Below are 16513 nucleotides of genomic sequence, written 5' to 3'. Positions count from 1 at the left end.
TGTCCCTGAGCTGGCTTAACTGTCTCTAGAAAAAAATGTTTGTTGAAAGTAGTAGACTCATATTTATTGAAAGAATGGAGCAGACATTCTTTAAAATGCTTAGTATAGATTGGTAAATAAAATAGGCATGGTTGTAACTTTCTTGGAGCCTCAGGGGTTTCTTAACCTAAGTTTTAACAAAAACATTTATTATTTTTCTACTAAGTCCTAGGCACTGTACCAAAATCTTTATTTAACTTAAACAATGAAGATCACACAGTGTTACTCTCCTCCTTCTTGTCTATCTTTGGGCAGTATCCATGTAGCTAGGGTGACCATATAATTTTCTTCCATACTAGGTCACTTCTGAAGCTATGTTTCACCAGGATGGTAGGCATAAACAGGGACTATCCATGACAAACCAGGGTGCATACATATACTAGTTTCCTTTACATATAGTGATTTCTTTAGAGACTTACATGCAAAGAGTCTGGGAAATATTTTTCCTCCTTAATGTTTGGTTTACCTAGTATGTACTTGATAATTATTGATTTCCCAAGATTCTATCTTTAGCTCTCTTGTCTTCCCTTGATTATGTTCATAGTTATACCTAAAATCTCTGTGCTATTGATTCCCAAATGTTTATCTCCCTATCTTTCAGCATTTAGATTCTGTTCATGTACCTTCATGCTTACTGGAGTTGCAGTTTCTAGCAACTAACTGCTGATAAAAGCTGCTGACTTTATATTTTGTAAAACCAAATTTCACTTTTTGTTCTTTTTTTCACATCTGCATCTTTGATTATGAAATTCTTTTTTCCTGGGAATGCCTTGTTTCCTATTCTTTTACCTATACATTTTGCAAGTTCATTATATTTTCCCACATACCCAAAATATATGAGCTTTATAATAATACAAATATAAAATAATGTCTCTCCTTAAGAGTAAACCCAACTGTTACTTTCTCCAGAACATTTTTGCTGACAACCACCTACCTGACCCAGATGTCTTTCTTCAGTGATAATTAGGCTCCTGTGTATACTTTCCTGATCTGCATACAGGTTTCTCAAGAGGCAGGTCAGGTGGTCTGGGATTCCCATCTCTTTCAGAATGTTCCACAGTTTATTGTGATCCACACAGTCAAAGGCTTTGGCATAGTCAATGAAGCAGAAATAGATGTTTTTCTGGAACTCTCTTGCTTTCTCCATGATCCAGCGGATGTTGGCAATTTGATCTCTGGTGTATGCAGGTCAGGAAGCAACAGTTAGAACTGGACATGGAACAACAGACTGGTTCCAAATAGGAAAAGGTGTACGTGAAGGTTGTATATTGTCACCTTGCTTATTTAACTTATATGCAGAGTACATCTTGAGGAACGCTGGGCTGGAAGAAGCACAAGCTGGAATCAAGATTGCTGGGAGAAATATCAATAACCTCAGATATGCAGATGACACTACCCTTATGGCAGAAATTGAAGAGGAACTCAAAAGCCTCTTGATGAAAGTGAAAGAGGAGAGTGAAAAGGTTGGCTTGAAGCTCAACATTCAGAAAACAAAGATCATGGCATCTGGTCCCATCACTTCATGGGAAATAGATGGAAAAACAGTACAAACAGTGTCAGACTTTATTTTTTTGGGCTCCAAAATTACTGCAGATGCTGATTGCAGCCATGAAATTAAAAGACGCTTGCTCCTTGGAAGGAAAGTTATGACCAACCTTGATAGTATATTAAAAAGCAGAGACATTACTTTGCCAACCAAGGTCCGTCTAGTCAAGGCAATGGTTTTTCCCGTGGTCATGTATGGATGTGAGAGTTGGACTGTGAAGAAAGCTGATCGCCGAAGAATCGATGCTTTTGAACTGTGGTGTTGGAGAAGACTCTTGAGAGTCTCTTATACTGCAAGGAGATCCAACCAGTCCATTCTAGAGGAGCTCAATCCTGGATGTTCATTGGAGGGACTGATGCTAAAGCTGAAACTGCAATACTTCGGCCACCTCATGCGACGAGTTGACTCACTGGAAAAGACTCTGATGCTGGGAAAGGTTGGGGGCGGGAGGAGAAGGGGACGACAGAGAATGAGATGGCTGGATGGCATCACCGACTCTGTGGACATGAGTTTGAGTGTACTCCGGGAGTTGGTGATGGACAGGGAGGCCTGGCGTGCTGTGGTTCATGGGGTCGCAGAGAGTCGGACAAGACTGAGCGACTGAACTGAACTGAACTGTGTATACTTTTGTCTTAACACATGCCAGAGTCCTTAGAAGTTGACTCCTTTATGTATTTGCCTTCCCCACTAGACTTACAATTTTTTCTTATACTGTAGGATTCTTGAGAGTCAGCATTATTTTCATTTTTTCAAGACCCTGGATCTTAGGTATCACATATTTATTTAAGTCAAATTGAACTTTCTATTTGTAAAACTATATTCAAAGGACCTGATCTTGTTTTCTCTTTTATAGTTCTGGCACTCAAAAACTGTGCCTGGAAATTACTCTACAAATCATTCATGTCTTGCCTATAGCAGTTAGAAATGCATGTTAGAAATAGTTGGAAACTGTATTGGGTGAGAAAACAAGTATAAAGTCATGCAAGGTTTTATAGGCTATGGCAAGGAACTTGAATTTTATCATGAAAGCATACATAAGTCATAGATCTTTAAACCCACCATTTAAGAGATTACTCTGGCTTGATCACTATGTGGGATGTGTGTTGAAAAATGCAGAGACTACTTAAGAAGACATAGTCAAAGTAAGAGATAATAAAAACCTGAAGTAGGGTGATAGCAAGGAAATGGAGCAAAAAATCAGTTAATTTGAGCTATATTTTTGAGATAAAATCTATGGGACTGATTGATAAAATTGAATAAGCTATTAGGTATTATTTGTTGAGATAGGGAGGGTTAATTTTTAGAGGCAATTGATTACTGGTAGCAAATGAGATCTTTTGAATGTGTTTTGAATGTGCCAAGTTTGAAAAATACATATAATATTTCCAACTTGAAATGATAAAATTGAGAGTTCTCAGCATAGAGGCTGATATTTAAGGCCATGAGAGATTCACTTCAGCAGAGAAAGTGGAGATGGGAAGAGGACATAGTATCAAATTTTCAACCGCTCCAGAAATTTGATGACTAGTAAGAGTCTGCAAACAAAACTAAGAAGAAGTTATCAGAAAGCTAGAAGAAAAATCAGGAGAGCTTTAAACAAACGGGGGTGGGGGATGGGAACAAGATATCTTCATGATACCAGGAGAGTTTTAGAGAATCTAGAAATCAGAAAATATGAAAAAATGTTTTTCAAGAAGGACGAATGATCAACTCTGTTAAATGCCATTGAAAGTTCAAGAAAATTAGAACAGTAAAAAAGGTGTCCTTTATATTTGCCACCATAGAAGCTTTTGTTAGGGAGAGCTTCAACAGGTGGGTGAAAACAGTAGAGTTAAAATCCATATATAAATGAAAATGGTAAATTGACGAGTTAATAAAAGGTGAATAAAACTGTAGCCCACCAGTCTCCTACGTCCATGGAATTTTCCAGACAAGAATATTGGAGTGGATTGACATTTCCTTCTCCAGGGAATCTTCCTGACCCAGGGATCGAACCCGGGTCTCCCACATTGTGGGCAGACTCTTTAACATCTGAGCTACCAGGATAGGAATTAATAAAAGGTGAATAAAACAACATAGAGAAAGTTGTTGAGAAAGAAAACGTTCTCAATAGTTTTCATCCTAAAATTGAATAGGAAAAAATGGAATGGTAACTAGAGGGCAATGGGGGTCAAAGAAATGTGGTTCTTGCATTGCTGGTGGTAGAGGTGGTTATGGTTGTTTAAACATGGCTGTGAATGGTCCAGTAGAGAGGGATGATAAAGGAGAAAGCTAAGATAATCATAGAAGCAAAGCTACAGGGGGATCGGGCCAAAACATGTGTGAAGAATTTCAGGGTAGAAGAAGATGCATGAATATACAGACAAGCTTATATATTTGGTTATGGAAACATGAGATCACTTCTATCACTTGACTTCTATTAATATTTTTCCTATAATAAATGAGATGAATTATACAGTCTTGAAATAAAATACATATACAAAGAAGGCTTTCCTGTACTTTCTATGTTAAGTGTCCAGTAGATGTTAAGGGGTGTGAAAAAGTACCGTGCTGTCTTTTCCCTATTTATTACTAAATTATATTGCTATTTGAACATAATACCATTGATGGAATTAAAGAGATAAGATAAACTCCTTGTTTTCCATATCAAATATAATGAAAAAAAAAATAAAACCCTAAGGTCCGTCTAGTCAAGGCTATGGTTTTTCCCGTGGTCATGTATGGATGTGAGAGTTGGACTGTGAAGAAAGCTGATCGCCGAAGAATCGATGCTTTTGAACTGTGGTGTTGGAGAAGACTCTTGAGAGTCCCTTATACTGCAAGGAGATCCAACCAGTCCATTCTAAAGGAGATCAATCCTGGGTGTTCATTGGAGGGACTGATGCTAAAGCTGAAACTGTAATACTTTGGCCACCTCATGCGACGAGTTGACTCACTGGAAAAGACTCTGATGCTGGGAAAGGTTGGGGGCGGGAGGAGAAGGGGACGACGGAGAGTGAGATGGCTGGATGGCATCACCGACTCTCTGGACATGAGTTTGAGTGTACTCCGGGAGTTGGTGATGGACAGGGAGGCCTGGCGTGCTGTGATTCATGGGGTCGCGGAGAGTCGGACACGACTGAGCGACTGAACTGAACTGAACTGAACTGAACATCGTCTTACTCTTTGTCAGACATTGTTCTAATAATTATATATACCTTGTTGGGCTTCTTTATCTTAACTCATTTAATCCAGTTAGAACCCTATAAATTGGGAACCCTATAAATTGGGAATTATTATATCCATTCACAGTTGTCATACTGAAGTCCTAAGAAGCAAATAACTTGCTTACACCTAGTAAATCCTTGGTGGCTCAGACAGTGAAGTATCTGCCTGCAATGCAGGAGACTTGGGTTAGATCCCTGGGTCAGGAAGATCCCACTCCAGTTTGCTTGCCCTGAGAATTCCAAGGACAGAGGAGCCTGGCAGGCTACGGTTCATGGAGTCACAAAGAATCAGACATGACTGAGCCACTAACACACGCACACAATTTCATAGGCTAGAAGTGAGAGGATTACTACAACTATTTGGGGGAAGGAGAGGAAATTTCCAGAAATTGGGCCACCACTCACTTTTTGGCCTTTTATGATCAGCCTCAGAACTGTCATGGTGCCTGCGGGAGTGTCATTTAGCTTACTGATATATTACAGTGACGGTATAATGAGGCTCAACGTCTTCTGGAAGTCGAATCTTCAGCCATCTTGGGCCTAGTATGTTCTAACCAGTTTTTATGTTTCCTTATGAGCTATGTCATTCTTTTAAAGATTGTTCCCTGCCCCCTTTCTCTCCTGTGATAAGACTTGCAATCGGTGTCCAGAGAGGGAAGGGGGCAGACAGCCTGGTAGAACTGAGCTCATAACCTGTGGGATCTGATCCTATCTCTAGGTAGATAGTGCTAGAATTAAGTTGAATTGTAGGACACCCAGCTGGTGTCAGAGTATTGCTTGGGAGTATGGGAGTATGGGAGAATTGGTAACCAGAACCTTTAGGAACATTATGTTTTCTAGCCCTGACCTTTAATTCTTGGCCAACTTTCTTATGTCAAGTTATCCACATAAAATTAAATTTATGCATAAGAGTACCTTTTCTAGGTAGTCATTCCAGAGCATACCCTGTTTGCTCTCTACTTGAAATTCTGGCTTTCATCCCTCTGAGTCTCTAGTACTTTGCTATGGACTAAACTCTTAATGAGACTTAACACCAGCAGCAGCAACTCTTAATACTTATTTCTGGACACTTTGGCTTTGTATCCTGGTGGATTACCTTTTCCACTTGCTACCTCTAGAATCTGCTTCCTTTTCTAATGTTAACATTCCTGAGGCCTTTAATGATAATCCTACCTGTCCACTTCTTTCCTACTGCCTGATTAGCCCAAAGGCTCTGCCATTCTTCATGGCCACCTTAACTTCCATAAATGCCCCACTATAAAATTTGGCATTATGACATATGAAACTTTAAGAGAATCTTCTATTAGGAGATTAAAAGATTAGAAAAGATAGAAGCCTCATAGATGAGAGTAAGCAGTGATGCAGTTTTAATAGAGAGCGGTAATCAATCAATCATGGAAAACATTTTTTCTGAAGATTAATCAGCATTTTTTTCACCTGTATTTGCCACCTGAGCCTCACTTCATCCACCAGCTTGTCAGAAAATAAATAATGAACAATAATGTGATTCATTTAGATTGCTATATTGGATGGGGTAGCTATGATAAAAAAATAAACCCAGAAATGTATGTTGATCAAACATAATTCCCTTTTATTTTGGCTTCCATAAGAGTCGTTGGATAATCCTGGTCACTGGGTACTTTTTTAAAAAATCAGGGATTCAAGGAGCCAGAGTCCATCTATCTACCATCTTCTATCACTTTATCCTCATCTCTGTGCAGCAAGTCAGAAGCAGAAAGAAAATACAAAAGAAGCACATTTGTGTCTTAATAGCCTTGGTCCAGATATTACCCATATAACTTCTATTCACACTGTCCTGGAGAAGACTTAATCTCATGGCCACATGTAAGAATAGAGTAAGCTGAGAGATTTTGTTTCTTTGCGTGTTCAATGAAGAGAAAAATACTTTTTGATGGCAGCTATTAATTCTCACTAGAGTTAAGAAAAGGTAAAATGAATTACAAAGTCTTTTACAAATGTGAGATAATAATTATTGTTGTTTAGTTGCTAAGTCACATCTGACTTTGTGTAATCCCACAGATGGCAGCCTGCCATATTCCTCTATCTATGGAATTCTCCAGGCAAGAATACTAGAGTGGGTTGCCATTTCCTTCTCCAGGAGGTCTTTCTGACCCAGGGATTGAACCACATCTCCTGCATTGCAGGCGGATTCTTATATTACTGAGCTACCAAGGAATCCCAAGATAATAATAAGTATATGTAAAAATGATATGTATAATTACATACTTAGTATAAGATAAAATGCTGCTACTGAGTCAGTGCAAGTTAAATAATTGTGAGAAATAATAAAGGAAAAACAGTAACCTGTGTATTTCTTTGTTAAAGTGTTCCAATAGTGATTTTTCTCTCCAAAATCATGATTAAATCACAAAAGGAATATCAGTTGGGAAAATGTTTCTTAATAAGGTAAATAGTAGGTTCTTGTCAATTTTATTAATGTAGCTTTCAAAACAATTGTGACAGAAAATAAACTGTGCTTAACACTTGTGTAATGGATTATATTTGTCTGCTGTGTGATGTAGGTCAGAAAGAGTCTGAAGATGAAACTGAGGATGAAGAATTGGATGTCAGTTTTAGGATATCAGTCTTCAAACTACCCATATATACTTTAGATTCATTGAGATATGCTGCACTATTGAGAGCAAAAGAACAAGATTATTTTCCTACGTGTGCCCAGCCGTTTTCTCCTGCTCATCAAAAACCAGTAGTTAAAATAAAAGACATGCTGATGAAAAAGAAAATAAGAAGAGAGTTTTTGGCAACACAAAGAGCTGGTATGAAACTCCAAGCACTTTGTGATGTTGATAAATATTTCTCAGAACAAAAGAAGCAGGAAAGCAGTAAAAATAAAGTAACAGCTGTACGCATGGCACAAATGGCCCAAGAACGAGTTAGAATAACTATGAGAGAAAATTTAAATAATAAAATATATGCTACACATAAACTGACTGCAAGAGATGATGAGATAATTCAGGATGGTTTACAACAACGTTATCAGGAGAGATCCAGCTACCTTGAGAAAGTTAAAGAGAGAAGAGCTCAGTTCCTGGAAGAAAAAAAACAAAAGGCTAAAGACCGTTTATTAATTCAGAACCTAAATAATGAGCGCACACTTTTGACCAAAGGAATGAGCGCAATTGACAGATTGAAGAATAAGCAGGCTGCCTTGAAAGAGAAAAGTCTGATTGTTCAGCAAAAATTGGCAACTGAAAAGTACCAAAGGGATTTACTTAAACAAAGGAAGGAAATTAGGTTGGTACAGTTTTTATATAATAGTAGCCTTTAAGTTGTCAGGGAGGAAGAAATTTGCCTCTGCCTTCTAGGTTCTCCTGGCTGGTTTAAGAATTAAATTGATATAAGACAGTAATGGGAGAAAATCAAACAAAAGTTTAATAACATCTATACATGGGAGAGACCCAGGAAAACTGAGTACCGCCCCCCCTCCAAATAGGTGAAGCCATCACCATAAATACCATCTTCAGCTAAATATAAAAGAGGTATTGGGGACAGAGAACCAATCATGGGAGGTTACCGGGAAAAGCACAGTAAAAAATGGTAGGGTTGACAGATCTCAGTCATTGTCTTCTCCATCAAGTTTCTAGAGCTTTGGTCATCCACCTCTTCCTCAACTTAGAGCTGTAGGAAAGCTCAAAGAGATGGAAAGACACACATAATACTGAAGGGTACACTACGCAGGGCCCCAGTAATTTTCCCTTTTTACCCTTGTGTGCTCTTCACACAGGTTTGTTTGTTTGTTTTTTCTGATATTAGATTGAGGCTTGTCAGCCACCGTTTTATCCTGGTGATATTTTAAGTGGTCAAACCGTAAATACACATGATTAAGGCTTATCTGTAAATACATAAAGATCATGAAAGTGAAAGTGTTAGTCCCTCAGTCATGTCTGACTCCTTTCAACTCCATGGACTGTAGCCCGCCAGACTCCTCTCTCCATGGGATTCTCCAGGCAAGAATACTGGAGTGAGTTGCCATTTTCTTCTCCAGGGGAACTTCTTGACCCAGAGATCAAACCCCAAGTCTCCTGCATAACTGCTTATTTCATTTACATTTTTAAATGCTATTGTTTTAAAAAGTAGTCTGTACTAGAAAGAAGTATAAAATAAAAAGAAAGCATTTGTCTTTTCCTAGTTATAAGCAAATTTAAAACTGTTTACTGAGGTACTTTATATAATATCTTTTTAAGTATGAAAAATATTTTATATTTTCTCCTCCAAAATTTACAAATGTTTTCCCTAATGTATACCATGTTGGGGAGGGGGAGAAAGATTTTGGAAATAAATTTTTATAATTTAATAGAAAATATATTTTGGAGGAGTGAATGAAAGGAGAATGAAAGCTAGTCTATTATATCAAAATACAAGTCTAGCACAAATCAGTGTTAAAGAAAATATAATCAACTTAGTTTTATTACAGCAAGTTGAATATCTGGCTATCATTTATTTGTAGAAGATACAGAGTCAAGTAAGCTTCCTGATGTGTATTAACTGAATTATCTTTTCTTGTAAGCTGCTGCAAAGATATCCTTGAAAGCACACAGGAATAAGGCAATGTTCTGATTATGTCAGTAATGTTTCCTAAAAGGCATTATGAGTCTTACTATAAACATTTTCAAGTAAAGATTGAGTATCAATGTGCAGAAAAGATCTGTAACTCAAAAAAGTAAAATCTGTGTAAAGACTTCAGAAGTTTTTCACTTCTTTTTTTGCCAGTTGAGTCTTCATTAATGTATCAAACACCACTAAAAGCATTCTAATGAATCTCAATAGCTAGCGAAGTCATTACTGAGAATATAGCTTCATGATCCTGTTCTGGAATGAGGAAAAATGAGTGAAGAAAGGGGAACTCTAGTTTAGGAAGTTGATAAAATACCCACAGGAGTCTTTAAGAATGAATTTAAGAGTCTTTAAAATGAAAGAAGTTCTATATCAGGTAAAAGCCTGGTCAAAAGGTTCCTCGAATATTCTTGTCCCAGCATCTGGTCCCATCACTTCATGGGAAATAGATGGAAAAACAGTGGAAACAGTGTCAGACTTTGTTTTTTTTTGGGCTCCAAAATCACTGCAGATGCTGATTGCAGCCATGAAATTAAAAGACGCTTGCTCCTTGGAAGGAAAGTTATGACCAACCTTGATAGTATATTAAAAAGCAGAGACATTACTTTGCCAACCAAGGTCCATCTAGTCAAGGCAATGGTTTTACCCGTGGTCATGTATGGATGTGAGAGTTGGACTGTGAAGAAGGCTGATCGCCGAAGAATCGATGCTTTTGAACTGTGGTGTTGGAGAAGACTCTTGAGAGTCCCTTATGCTGCAAGGAGATCCAGTCAGTCCATTCTAAAGGAGATCAATCCTGGATGTTCATTGGAGGGACTGATGCTAAAGCTGAAACTGCAATACTTTGGCCACCTCATGCGACGAGTTGACTCACTGGAAAAGACTCTGATGCTGGGAAAGGTTGGGGGCGGGAGGAGAAGGGGACGACGGAGAATGAGATGGCTGGATGGCATCACCGACTCTGTGGACATGAGTTTGAGTGTACTCCGGGAGTTGGTGATGGACAGGGAGGCCTGGCGTGCTGTGATTCATGGGGTCGCGGAGAGTCGGACATGACTGAGCGACTGAACTGAACTGAACTGAACTGAACTCTAAAAAAAAGTGATGACACTGCCCAGGGCAGAACAGTATTGTACCCATTTTAGAGTGGAGTATAATTTAGCTTGGAAGATCTGGCACCTAAGGCAGTTATCCAGTTACATCATCTTCTTCTTGTCCTTAATTTTTGTCATCAGTTGACTTCCTGTCCTTCCCTGTAGTCTTTCTATGTTGATGCATGAAGCTTTCCTTTATCCAACTTCTGCCTTTATCACAGTTGGAATTCATAAGAACAATTCTCTCAATTGCCTCACCTAAACATTTTTGAATCCCAACAGCCTTTTAACTCTTTTCCACAACCATACAAGTGCCCCCTATCTCTTGGAACTGCCCCACCTCTTAAATTTTAAATTCCTGTATATTTAAAAATGACTGAAATCTATTATATTTTCAATTCTTTTTTCCTTTCCTTTCCCCACATGTATTCTTCAAATATATTATGACACTCATTCCTCAAATAACTCTTCTTATAGACTTTCTAATGTAGCTTCCTGGATTCTTACATTGAATTCTTTTTCCCGTTTCATCCAGTGTCTCTGATGTCCTTTCCTTTCATTGCCTCCACCATGCTAACCACCTCAGCCCCTACGTTGGAACAGTCCAATTATGTTTCTTCATTTTTTGTATTCAGGTAAAAATGGCTGGAAGGCATCAGTGACTTGTAAATTTATGCTGATTTCAATTCTGTGACATCCAACTTTAGCAGTTCTCTCAAGTGCTTACTTTTTCTCTCATTACCTACAAAATATTTCAAACTTCATCAGCTATAGAGCTTCCTATGCAAATGCTACCTCTGACCTTTCTTCCGCAGCAAGTCACTCACTTTATCCCAAATAAATTTTAGTCCTTCTAGCTTGAATTTATTTCACTTTCTCTTGCACTATCTATAAAATTCTGTGTGCATGCGTGCTAAGTCACTTCAGTTATATCCTATGAACTGTAGCCCACCGGGCTCCTCTGTCCACAGGATTCTCCAGGCAAGAATACTGGAATGGGTTGCCATGCCCTCCGCCAGGGGATCTTTCCAACCCAGGGGTCAAACCCACAACTCTTAAGTCTCCTGCATTAGCAAACAGGTTCTTTACCACTGGCACCACCGGGAAGCCCATAAGCTTCTACATAGCCTATATTTATTGTTTAATTTTATACTGTCTCAAGATTAGGGTCCTATTTTCCTGTTAAGAACTAATGATCCCTCTATTTTTGCTCTTAGTCTTGAAATGGGTAATGCAAGACCTCTGTGCTAGGCAGAATTATGGCCCCCAAGAAGATACCATGCCCTGATCCCTAGGACTGTGAATAGGATAAGATACTGGAGTAGGTAGCTATTTTCTTCTCCAGGGGATCTTCCCAACCCAGGTCTCCTACATTGCAGGCAGATTCTTTACCATCTGAGCGACCAGGGATGTCCTCTGTTGGGGAAGGAGATGGAATTTCTTCTTTCCCCATTAGTTCCTTTTGGCTGGCAATTAAAATAGTATAAGACAGATTGACAGGAGAAAATCAAATTACATGTACAAAGGGAATCCACATAAGTATTAAGAATTCCAAAGACATCAAGGCAGATACACCATAACTTGCCTTAATGTCTTTGGAAATCTTCACATATATGTGTATACATATGTGTATATATATATATATATATATATATATATATATATACACACACTCTAGACTGAGGAGAAGAAGGTAGGGGTGTGAGGTTTCAAGGAAGTAAGGTCATTCACAGGAAGAGCCAAAAGAGTTAATGATTGATAAAAAATGTTTGCAGGGCAATCCAAAAACTATAGTTGCAGAGTAAATTTTGATCAAATGAGCTGTGCTAGGTTCCTCACTGTCTACAATATCTAACACTTTATTCTTCCTGGAGCATACCCTCAATTTTAAATTCTTGTAGGCAATAAGGGGAAAGTTCAAAGATTCTTTTGGGCCTAGATGGTTTTTTTTAGCTCAAAATAATTCTCGTACCAGAGTGGCACATCTTGTAGAAACCTGGATTTGTGCTCATCAATACTACACTTGTGGATGTGCTACCTTATGTGGTAAAGGGACTCTGCACCTGTAATTGAGGTTTGACCTTAAAATAGGAAGATTATTCTGGATTGTTCAGGTGGGCCAATAGATCTCATGAGTCTTTAAATGCAGAAGTAGAAGAGAAAGTCAAGAGACTCAAAGTAGAAAGATTTGACATGACATTGTTGACTTGAAAATAAGAGGAGTCATGTAGGGAGAGTGAGAAGGAAATGAATTCTGACAATTAGGAGTCTTGGAAAGAGAACCCCAAGACCTGAATGAGAACCATGGCCATGGTTAACACCTTATTAAATGTTGGGTACACCAGGATTTTAAATGCATTAACTCATTTAGTCCTTCACTAAATCCTATGAGTTGAATTATTCCCTTTTAAAAGATGAAGAAAATGAGGTAGAGAGAACTTACGTAACGTTCAAAATCATGTGGTCAATAAGTTTCGGACTTTCTAGACTTAGGCCTCTCTTTCACTCCCGAAATCCACATTTCTGAATATACCTAAATACAAATGTAAGTATAATAATATGTATTTCATTAGTCAAGGCAATGGTTTTTCCCGTGGTCATGTATGGATGTGAGATTTGGACTGTGAAGAAGGCTGATCGCCGAAGAATTGATGCTTTTGAACTGTGGTGTTGGAGAAGACGCTTGAGAGTCCCTTATACTGCAAGGAGATCCAACCAGTCCATTCTAAAGGAGATCAGTCCTGGATGTTCATTGGAGGGACTGATGCTAAAGCTGAAACTGCAATACTTTGGCCACCTCATGCGACGAGTTGACTCACTGGAAAAGACTCTGATGCTGGGAAAGGTTGGGGGCGGGAGGAGAAGGGGACGACGGAGAATGAGATGGCTGGATGGCATCACCGACTCTGTGGACATGAGTTTGAGTGTACTCCGGGAGTTGGTGATGGACAGGGAGGCCTGGCGTGCTGTGATTCATGGGGTCGCGGAGAGTCGGACACGACTGAGCGACTGAACTGAACTGAACTGAACCTTTATTTCTCTTTACCTTCTATAAGTGTCTCGTAATTTTACCTTATTTATGTTTCAAACATTATACTATATAACTCTTGAATGAATGAGGATTAATGAAATAATTCTTCTAAGACCTATGGCATTTCTCAGGTTTGCCTGAGTAATCTGGTTCACATTTCTCTAAGATAGTAAGAGTCTTTATTGGTCTGCTAGGGATACCATAGCAAAATACCACATATTAGGTTATTTAAGCAACAGAAATTTGTTTTCTCAAGTCCTGGAGATTAGAAGTCCAAGATGAAGATGTTTTTAGGTTTGGCTTCCCCTGAGGCCTTTCTCCTTGGTTTGAAGATGGCTACCTTCTCACTGTGTCCTCACATAACCTTTGTTTTATGTGTGTGTATCATTGATGTCCCCTCATATTCTTATAGTGAATAGTGAAGTCGCTCAGTCATGTCCGACCCTTTGCGACCCCGTGGACTGAAGCCCACCAGGCTGCTCTGTCCATGGGATTCTCCAGGCAAGAATACTGGAGTGGGTTGCCATTTCCTTCTCCAGGGGATCTTCCTGACCCAGGGATCGAATCCAGGTCTCCTGAATTGCAGGCAGATGCTTTAACCTCTGAGCCACCAGGGAAGCTGTTATAAGGCCACCTCTAAAAGACCTTTCTCCAAATAACAGTCACATTCTAAGGTACTTTGGGTTAGTATTTCAACATGTGAATTTGTGGAGTAGTGTCCACAGATAGAGTCCTAGATAGAGCTTGAATTTAGTGAGACTTAAGTAAAAGTTCGTCTAGTCAAGGCTATGGTTTTTCCAGTGGTCATGTAGGGATGTGAGAGTTGGACTGTGAAGAAAGCTGATCACCAAAGAATTGATGCTTTTGAACTGTGGTGTTGGAGAAGACTCTTGAGAGTCCCTTGGACTGCAAGGAGATCCAACCAGTCCATTCTAAAGGAGATCAGTCCTGGGTGTTCACTGGAAGGACTGATGCTAAAGGTGAAAATCCAATACTTTGGCACCTCATGCGAAGAGTTGATTCACTGGAAAAGACTCTGATGCTGGGAGGGATTGGGGGCAGGAGGAGAAGGGGACGACAGAGAATGAGATGGCTGGATGGCATCACCGTCTCAATGGATGTGAGTTTGAGTGAACTCCAGGAGTTGGTGATGGACAGGGAGGCCTGGTGTGCTGTGATTCATGGGGTCAGAAAGAGTCAGACACGACTGAGCTACTGAACTGAAGTAAAAGTTCTGCAAATCATGGCAGAGTCTGGTTTAGATGCCACTTTGGGAATCTAAGCCAGTGTTTTTAAGAATTCTCAGTTACAGCTAACAGAAAACTTCGAAATATTAGCCAAAGATGAATATTATTTAATCATATAATAAAATTTTATGCAGTAAGTGGAGCTTTATCTTTCTCCCATTTGTATGTATCTATTTTGAAGACATCTAATTATAGTTACAGTTTGATTGATTGTTATGGTTTTAGCTGTTTAAAAGTATCTCATTGTGTTACCTTTCTTTGTTCTTAGGGCTCAAGAAATCCGTAAAAGACACTGTGAAGAAAAGTTTGTTAATGATATGATTGCCTTTGAGAAAGCTTGTGAAAGACTTCAAGATGCTAGAACAAAAGCCGCAATTGTGAAAAAGAATTTAGTCACTAAGGTTCCTGATGGAATGACAAAGTGAGCTGAAGCCAGATCACATTCTGTGGTCATTTTGAATTATGGCCATTATTTAGTTAAAGGACTTTGAAATAATACTGTGAAAGAAGGAGTACTCTATGTCACAAGATTGATTTGTATATATATCTTCTAAAATATAAAGAATAATTAAAATGTATCTCTTCTCGATCATAATTTAACTTAAATCAGATTGGCTTGGCACACCCAAAGATTCCTTATATATCCAGATATCCAGGGAACAATGAAAGCTGGCTTAATTTATTGCAGGAATTATTGCAAAGCCGTTAATTTTATTGTTTCATATCATGAGTTCAGCAATTTGTAATCTATTTACAGCTTCTATGGCAAACTTTGAATAGTTTTTTTGGTCCCAGCTGTTGACTTTTATTAAGACACTGTGTTCTTTGATCAGTTTCATAGCCTGTTTTCGTATATTTAATTATATTTCATGTTTATTTTATTAAAACAATTTCTTTTTTCAAAATAAAAGGTTCACCATTATATCGGTGACTTGTGTTCTTCTAAGAATTTAGAAAATATAAATTGAAAAGGAAAATTAAATATTTGTAATAACTTCCTAGAAGACTGTAAGATTTTCTATATTTACTTTTGTTGTGTTACCCTTCACTTATATAGGGAGCAGAGGAGAGAGTTAGAGAAAGGACACATAATTAAGTAACTGTGATTATAAAGTACCCAGAAATGGTATATAATCATTTGAAGTCTATGTAATATATGGTATAGAATTTAAAATGTAAAGAACAATATAAAAATACATGAAAAGTCTTTGTTAAATTTTAGATGATTTTCAATAGTATTTTCAGCCTAGAAAAGTAAATGTCTCACTATTATTATGACATTGTTCACTTTATGCAGTAGAGCTAATAACATTCAAAATTTCTCTTTACTGCTCATCAGTTATATATGCAGGGTTTTGTGTTTCTTTTTAAAAATTCTCTAATTTTATTAATCTGTGCCAAAGTTCCAAAAATTAAGTATTTTACAATAGCAGTTATTAATTGTGTTCTTTGTTGGACTGCTAAAAAATCCTAGTAGCATTTCCCTAATTTTCTGTAAAATCGTAACTGTCTATCTAAATCCATTGCACCAGCTCTCTGTTTTCTGGTTAATTTGCAGATAGCTAATGAGCAAGTCATATTGGTATTTTTAATTATCTTTCAAAAAGAACAAAGGGGGAAACTGTGAAGGGGTAAAAGTATGACAGATGTAGAGTTCCATAACAAATTAGATAATCTCTCTGTTACCCCATTTTTCTGTTCTGTATTTAGAACAATACATATCTTCTGGGGACTTAATTAAAAATAATAGTCCATGT

The 16513-nt window shown here is 38.2% G+C and overlaps 1 protein-coding gene across 1 annotated transcript in view; it reads left to right on the top strand.

Annotated features, from left to right (window-relative positions):
* LRRIQ3 (leucine rich repeats and IQ motif containing 3) overlaps window positions 1–15181 on the top strand; it is a 217651-nt gene extending 202470 nt beyond the window's left edge. The window contains exons 7-8 of the mRNA XM_055403712.2: window positions 7335–8064; window positions 15025–15181. Of these exons, the coding sequence (XP_055259687.2) occupies window positions 7335–8064; window positions 15025–15181 (887 nt within the window). The remainder of the gene's footprint in view (window positions 1–7334; window positions 8065–15024) is intronic.
* Window positions 15182–16513: the final 1332 nt, after the last annotated feature.

Source organism: Moschus berezovskii, chromosome 4 (genome assembly GCF_049115385.1).
Source record: "Moschus berezovskii isolate FMDL1 chromosome 4, NW_MosBer_1.0, whole genome shotgun sequence".
Classification (NCBI taxonomy): Eukaryota; Metazoa; Chordata; class Mammalia; order Artiodactyla; family Moschidae; genus Moschus; species Moschus berezovskii.
Note: the sequence above shows the minus strand (reverse complement) of the source record. Positions and strands in the feature narration are given on the sequence as shown.